Source organism: Myotis brandtii, unplaced genomic scaffold (assembly GCF_000412655.1).
Source record: "Myotis brandtii unplaced genomic scaffold, ASM41265v1 scaffold902, whole genome shotgun sequence".
Taxonomy (NCBI): domain Eukaryota; kingdom Metazoa; phylum Chordata; class Mammalia; order Chiroptera; family Vespertilionidae; genus Myotis; species Myotis brandtii.
Window position 1 is genome coordinate 3,678,539 of NW_005371709.1, and position 8,444 is coordinate 3,686,982.

The 8,444-nt window shown below is 35.3% G+C and overlaps 1 protein-coding gene across 4 annotated transcripts in view; it reads right to left on the reverse strand.

The window, feature by feature from the left end:
* Positions 1–1,093: 1,093 nt before the first annotated feature.
* The window catches only part of ZNF518A (zinc finger protein 518A), a 26,365-nt gene continuing 19,014 nt past the window's right edge, over positions 1,094–8,444 (reverse strand). For 2 of the 4 annotated variants that reach the window (XM_014532687.1, XM_014532689.1), the window contains 2 exons: positions 7,577–7,650; positions 1,094–6,104 (listed from right to left, as the gene is read on the reverse strand). In XM_014532687.1, the coding sequence (XP_014388173.1) occupies positions 3,064–5,994 (2,931 nt within the window). In that variant the 5' untranslated portion in view covers positions 5,995–6,104; positions 7,577–7,650 and the 3' untranslated portion in view covers positions 1,094–3,063. The other 2 variants (XM_014532688.1, XM_014532686.1) reach the window with 2 other exon arrangements.

The window sequence follows — 8,444 nt, forward strand, 5'->3', positions numbered from 1 at the left end:
GGCATGAAGTGTTTTTAAATGGCTTTTAAAACTTTAAGTAAAAAGTATGTATCTCAACATTAGATTTTATTTTAATGGTTTGGCTGTTCTGAGATGTGTTATTAAAAATTTACTGGGGCCCTAACCAGTCTGGCTCAGTGGATAGAGTGTCGGCCTGCGGACTGAAGGGTCCCGGGTTCGATTCCGGTCAAGGGCATGTACCTTGGTTGCGAGCACATCCCCAGTAGGGAGTGTGCAGGAGGCAGCTGGTCGATGTTTCTAACTCTCTATCCCTCTCCCTTCCTCTCTGTAAAAAATCAATAAAATATACTTTTAAAAAATAAATAAATAAAAATTTACTGGGTGACAGTGATTCATAATACCATACAGGTTTCAAGTGTACAACTCAACAAAACATCCTCCTCACATTGCATCATGTGCACATTGTCCAAAGCAGTCTCTTTCCATCCTCATTTATCCCCCCTTGCCCACCACCACCTCCCTCCCTTTCCAGCTCTGGCTATCACCACACTGTTGTCTATGTCTATGTGGTGTGTGTGTGTGTGTGTGTATATAAAATAGTTTTGTGGGGAGGTACGGGGGGGGGGTTAACCCTTCACCTTCTGTCATCCAGTCCCCCGACCACCTTCCCCTCTGAGAGCTGTCAGTCTGTTCCATGTAACCATGCCTCTATTTCTATTTTGTTCCTCAGGTAATGTTGTTCATTAGATTCCATATATAAGTGAGACCATATGGTATTTGAAATATATTTTTATAGTGCTGCAAACATTGGCAAGATTGTTCTTTCTCTTCTCTAGTCACAGAGGGTGATGCATCGTAATAGATCTATTCATAACAGAGCATTTCAATTTTATTCCTGTTGGGTTACTGAAGGGCATAAACCTCTCTATTGGTTTCCTTATAAGCACAACCATAGTAAAATTATGGTGTTGCCCTTCTCAAACAAAATTTCAAATTTCCCCTGTGATTTGGGGGGGAGGAGAAGCCCATACTTTATTTTGTATAGTCCACTAGAAAACAAACCTTTAAAATCTAAATTATTTCCTAATAGAATGAAATTCCCATTCAATTTTAGCACAGCAGAAAAATTGTATAAACACAAACTTGAATTTAATTGAAAACATCCATTAACAATGAAATTAACAATGCTTACCATCCTTTAAACACCATACACATTATTAATATACACTGTGTATTTCAAATCAACTCCATTCTTAGGCTCAATTTAAGAAACACACTTTTAACAGGTTTTATACAAAAAATACTTCACTAAGAAAGTAGACAAAATGCACAAAAACAGTACATGTATAATGTGCATAGCAAGATTAGCTTAAAGCATCTATATGGCTTTCTTTAAAATAAAATTATTTGGGGAATGGGCCCATTTGGGACCTACTGTTACAGTTGAAATATGTAAACTGTTTCACATCTTTTAGGCACTTGCTAATAATAGTGTTCAATCCCTGAAAAAAATGAATTTACACGAAAAAAGAAAATTCTACTTCTGAAATAAAAACCAAGAAAATAACATGGGTAAAGTCTTATATATTCCTTTTAAATTAAACAACCAGTTTTATTAGTGCATGCACAGAACTAAATTGAAAAAAAAAATAAACTTTTATATCTAAAACTTTCTGTGCAAAATTTACACAACTGAAAATTACAAAAATATGTACAAGGTTTAAATTCTTTGTTATGTACAGAAAAGAAGCCCTGAAGTTTTCATTCAACCAATGAAAATGTCATAATACTTGTAGTAACAATGTAACAAAAAATTATATAGTTTATAATTTTGCAGTAAAAGGACTCCATTATCCAATTAACCAACAAAACTTGATCCAAACATACAAAGTGGTAAGTTTAAACTGATGATTCTGTCCTCGCCATGAATATATCCATTTTAAAACTTTTACCTCTGTTGGATATGTCCCTTAGGAATCCATCCTGAAGTTTTATGCACCGCCACTGAATACATTATTAATGCTTATTTTCAACCGCCAACAGAAAGTAAATAATCTGCTTTGGGTTATGTCATACTGAAAAGATGCTAACAAAAATGGTTTGTCTCAATGTGGAGATGTTCAGACACTAATTAAATACAAAAATATTTCTCAATTTACTAATTTTGCTTCAAAATATTATTTCTGTAGAATTTTTAGGTTTTGAGAAAAACCATTCCCTTGAAAGTGTTTCTATGTTCCACTCTTTTTAAAGGGATGGCAACCAAAAAAAAATTGGCAATTTGGTTTATGGGGGATAAACAATTTAAGTCAAATAATCATAATTCTAGGTAAGGGGACCACTGGAGAATTTAATCAACAGAAGTGTTCAAGTTCTTTAACTGAACTTCATCCTAGACCTAGAGAGTTTAATTCTTTCAAGGCTACCCATCTACTGCAATGTATCAGATTGCCATTTAGAAAATCACCTTGCAAGGAAGAGTGTTACAATCTCTGACATAGGCCACAGCTTATGAGAGAAAAAAAAATTTTACTTATCAAAAACTGTCTTCGAATGTTATGAATTGTCCTGTACTGAATTAAATATACTCTCAAAAAAACCTATACCCTTCAAAAGAACTATACGTTTAGTAGATGTAGAGTAAGTTCTTTACCCAAGCTCTCTTAATATATCCTCACAAATGATGTGAAACTCCTTCAGTTCCATGGTGAAAGAGCTCTACAGAGAAACTATACTTATCAGATTCATAAGACTGGTGGAAGAAGAGAAGGAATGGATGGGGCTGTCAGCCATTACCAAGTCACTGAAGAACTAAATTGGGAAAACATTTTTATCAAAATTTCCTTTAGCCTTAACTTCCCAAGAACACATTTTAAAAAAAATCAAGATACATCGGTGCTGTGATGAATTTCTTTCAAAACTTATGTGCGCACTAATAGCATTTTCAAACATCACACATAAAACCTTTTCTCCTCTATGGAATAGTCACTTTTGAAATGTTTAGCTTCAGGAACAATATTGAAGTAGAAAACGTCCAAATTAAGGTAATTAAATCCATCGTTTTCTCCTAAGATAATTTTTTCCTTTCCTTGGTAATTTAAACTACTCTAACATATCCCAATCACGAGTAGCTTCCATTAAATGTCTCTGCCCATGACCAGCCCAAGCATCCTGATTGTCAAATACTCTTCCACAATACCAGCAGTTAAATTTAGCCTTCAGAACATTTTCAGAGGTAGTTTTCACAATCCGATAATTGTTTTTGCTTGTCTTTTTGAGTGTTAGTTTTAGTACAAATCTTTCTTTCACAGAACTAATAGGTTTAAATGTTTTGTGCCTCTTGGAAAAATCACAAGTTGTTTTAGAAGGCTTACAACAAACTGGTTTCAGTAAAGCACTGATAGTTCTTTCTGACAATGAAACCTTAAGTACATGTCCATTAAATTTGGAAATCGTTTTCATTACATTTACTACTTCTGGTGCATCTGCATCCGGATGATTCAAAACTACAACTGGTTGATTTCTCCTAGGACATTTCACAAGCTGTTTGGAACTAAAGGGGAAAAGTCGCAATGTTCTGACTGAATCTTTTGAAAGCCTAGGTCTGCTGAATCCAAATGATTCGTGGACATCTTCAGGTTTAATCTTTTCTTTACACTTTCTATGTAATGATGTTTTTCTTGGAAGTTCTTGGTAACTATCCTTACACTTTCGTTTACAGTTTCTGTTTCTAGATACACTGACAGTTTCAGAGTCTTTACTTCTTACATGAGTTTTTATTCTTGAAAAATTTTGGGGTGAAGTCTTTTCTTTATTAAAGCTTCTCCCAATTGTACAATTTGTTTTACACCTCAATACCCTGGCCTCTGAATGGTTACTGGCATGTACTCGTTCCTCAGAAGATTCAGATGTTGCAGTAGAAGTTACCACAATTTCATTTGCTGGCATCATATCATCTATTAAGAAGGGTAAGGCATCTCTAGAAGAGTCTGGCTCTTTTTGCTCTCCTCCTGCAGTCTGATTAGATGATACATTGTCTTTCTGCGATGAGAATACAGAGTTGCTTACTGACAGATTATTAGCAGCAGTCACATTTAAAACAGGGTTAAAGATTTTCAGCAATATTTTTTGTGGTGTCCCTTCAGGGATCTTTGGTTGTATATTTTGATAAGAAGTACTATTTTGGACTAATTTAGGCTTAAGCAGCTCCGTTTTATTTGGCATCACACACTTCAAAAAAACAGCTTGTTTGCCATCAGGCAAGAGGGTAAAAAGAGGTGGTTTTGGAAAAATCTCGTTCTGCTGTTTTGCTGGATCCAAGATATTTGACTTAGTGCTCGGATGCTCAGATATTATTATATTAGGAGGAGGCACAGGTTTCCCTGAAGAACTTACTGGCGTTTTAATAATGTAAGGGCCTTTTAATGGCAAAGTATTTTCTGAGCTATTTTTCGTGCTCAAACAACTGCCAATGCTGGAACAAAGTGTAGGTGTTAGACAATTATTGTTTGGTTCTACCTTTAAAAAAGGTGTTCTGCAAGGCTCTTTTGTTGTAGTTCCACAAGCTTGAGTACTCTCACTTTTTACAGTGTTAACACCTTCAAATTTTCCATTATTAAATGTTAAAATCATCCCAGGTTTCTTGTTTAAAAGAAGAGTAGCAGGTACACCTTGCGTATTAACCTGTGGTCTTCCTGAAACAACATGTAGTCCAGGTTTGTTAGCAATGTGCAATGGTACAAAAAAGCCTTTTGTAGTCTGAACAAATAGAGCTTTTTTTGGTTCTGAATTTACAAGTGGACTCTGCATATATAAAGAACCTAAGTTTTGTGTAGTGGCACGTAGTTTGTCTTTTACGAGCTGCTGCGTTATTATTGCATCTGACTGAGTCTTAAGTAATGTGCCAATACCTGAAATTCTAGGTGTCTTCTCTGAATCTCTCACATCTTGTGACACTGACAGTATCTGTGCTTCTTTTCCATGACATTTTAAATTCAGATAATTTTGTGGCACATTAATCCCCATACTACAAGATGGAATTGGGAAGATGCCTTGTACTTTGAAGTCCTTTGAAGATTCAGTAATTTTGCCTTCTCCTTCATGTTTCTGAAATGACTGGTCACAGTGAAATGACAGGCCTTTATCTGGAGTGTTACTGGAGTCTTGTTTTACATCAGATTTTGTCTTTAATACATCTTGAAGCAACTGGTTTACTTCAGGTGGCAAAAATTCTGATGCCTGTTCACTCTGAAGAGAGAACACAGATGTGATTCTAGGCATCATAGGTGACTCAACAATGGAAATGTCATCATTAGATTTTTTAGTCATGCTCTCTAAATTTTGATTTTCATTTATATATAGGCTCTGTTCATCAATGTCTTGTTCTTTTTCTAAAACACACTGTTCTTCTATTTCAGTTTGAGTTTTTAAAGTTTCATCTTTAGTATTTAAAAGGCTAACAGATGTTAACATACTATCTGAGTTTGAGCTCTCCTTTTTCACTAGTGATAAAACTGATTCACTTACTGGTTGTTGAACAACTGTCTTGCTTGATGAAGATTCTCTTTGAGGGCTTTCACACATTGCTATTCCTAAAGACCTACGACGTTTATTAGAATTATTCACTTTTGAATAATTATGAAAAGGTAATGATCCTTGGTTGGAAGATTCAATGGGTAATTCAGAGTTGACATAATTAATGCAATAGTTATGCATATCTCCTCTGTTGTATGCATTTGGTTTGGTAGTAGAGTTGACTTTATCTGGACTTTTAATGGCAGTATCTGATACCTTAGGGCGACTATGAGTAATATGACTTCCCAATAAGTTAACATTATCTCTTGTTTCAACTTTTGTGGTCAAATTCACTGATGATGTAACTAATTCTGAGGATGTTGGCAAAGAAGATACACTTTTTTCATCATCCACTGTTTGAAGTGTATTACTCATTTGAGATAGCGAGGCTATTTCTTTTTCTGAAGTTACTTTCCCGGCAGGTGTAGGAGATGAACATGACAATGTAGGTGCTTTCATGTAAACTGTGTCACTTACCTCAGTTTTTACTCTTGTTATAAATCCAGTGGTGTCCAAACTCTGCAACTGCAAATTAGCAGTACTGTCCTTTGCAGTATCTGACTGTGAGCCTGGTGAACATAAATTCTGTTTAATGGTAGGCAACAATTTTATTACAATATGTTGTTTTCCATCCACCATCTTGAAGCCCATAAACTTAGCACTATAGTTAGCTGGAACTGTTATTCTATTATTTTTCACTGTTACCATTGTAGGTCCTTGTACAGCAGTTTTTGAGGAACCAGAAGTAGAATTTGATAGCTCTCCAGCTCTATTATACTGTCCAGTGGACAGAAGAGTTGGCTTTTCCAACTCTGACTCAGCAGTTTTATCATTATTCTCACAGTGTAGTCGTTCATCCTTTTCTTCATTTAAATGTTCTTGAGTAAGATGGCTCTGGTCTTCAGATTTAGCCTGTGTTTTGTTCATGTTTTTAAGCACTTCAGTATTTTGTTCTATACTTTCATCACTTCCATTGTTGATTTTCTTACGTTTCCAGAATATCTTCCTAGATGTACCTATTTTGTATCTTTTAAGTATTAGCTTAAGTCCTACTGAAGTCTGTGCCATCCTTTTCTCATATTTGTCTTTTTCCAGTTTTTCTTTCGCATATAAATGTTCTTTGTGTAAAGTTAAAACATGTCTTACAAGGTACTCTCTCTTTGAGGTACCAAACCTACAATATTTACAATTGAAGGGAAATGTAACAGAATTAACATGAAGGTGCTTCTGAATCTCTCCTCTGGTAAAATATATATGATGGTATTTATCACTTTTATAATGGACATCATTGTGTCTATGAATGTGCTGAACAAATGTGCCAACATCCAGGGTGGAGAATGTGCACTTTTCACATTGAAAACTACCATTTACACAATGTGTGGATATAAAATGTTTTGTCAAGTCTAATAAAGTATATATTTTTTCATCGTTACAAATATCACATTTTACTAAAGTGCCTCTATGGATTCGTCTGTGTAGTTTAAATATCTGGAAGTCATTTGCTGAAAAACTACACATTTCACAAGGATAGGAAGGTAATTCACCCTGGTGCCACATTTGAAAGTGTTTTTGCAAATCATTTGGGCTATATCGAGTGCTATCTTGGCATTTTAAACAGTTGAAACTGAGTACTTTTGCAGACATTTTTATACCCGTTTCTTCAACTTTCTCAGACTTATGTAGCAACACACTCTCCTCTATACAGCTTCCAGTCTTCATATTGATAGATTTCCTTGCAGTCTGTGGTTTATGCTGAAATAATTTTCTGTATTTGTCAACTTCATGTTTCAATAGGACTTCATTTGGAATATTTATCTTCGGCAAATCAATTTTCACATTTTTCAGTTTATAATGAAAACTACTTTCCAAAATTTTTGGCTTAATTACTGATCTGATAGTATCAACTATGTCATTTTTCACATCATAATCTTTTTTTAAAGCAGCTTCATTGTCATCAAAAAATAACTGTTTCTGTTCAGATGGCATGACTTAACAAATACAAAAAATCCCAATTTTTTTTTCTGAAAACTCTTGATATTACTTGTAATTTAAACAGGAAACAATATTATGCCGAGACATCTTCACAATACCAGGATTTTTCCCACATTAACTCACCTAAAACCAAACAAAGAGTTGAAATTTTCATCACAAAAGTTATCAGTAAATTTCATATTTTTAAGTTCATTTTGACACAACATAGGAATGTTGCTCAAATACATAAATAAAAAATGAATAAAATACCTGTTTATTATTTTAAAACCAGCTTACCAAGAAGCAATAGTTTGAAGTAGAAATAATTCTAACACGGAAGTCAGGGCATACAAGCTTTACTTCCAACTTTGCTGTGTTGCACTGGGCAAATTTCAACTTCTCTGTACTTCATCTAAAGAAAACCACAATTGGAAAAGCACCCTTAAGCTCTAAGAATTTTATATTAAGTTGATATTGTTAATTTTAAACAGGATTTTTAAAATCTTAAAAAGAGAGCCTTTAAAACCTTATATTCTAATTATATACATACTAGAGGCCCGGTTCACAAAAATTTGTGCACTCAGGGGAGGGGGGTCCCTCAGCCTGGCCTGTGCCCTCTCAGAGTCTGGGACCCCTCGCTCCTTACCACCTGCCTGCTTGCTGCTCCCTACCACTGGGCTCGCTGCTCCTTAGTGCTGCCACGGAGGTTCCTGCCACCTCCGCTGCACTCACCAGCCATAAGCCCAGCTTCTGGCTAAGCAGCACTCCCCCTGTGGGAGCTCATTGACCACCAGGGGGCAGCTCCTACGTTGAGCATCTACCCCCTGATGGTCAGTTCATAGCGACCAGTCATTCCACCATTTGGTCTATTTGCATATTAGGGTTTTATTATATAGGATAGGATATTGAATGTGAACTGTAAATGAAAAATAAAATTT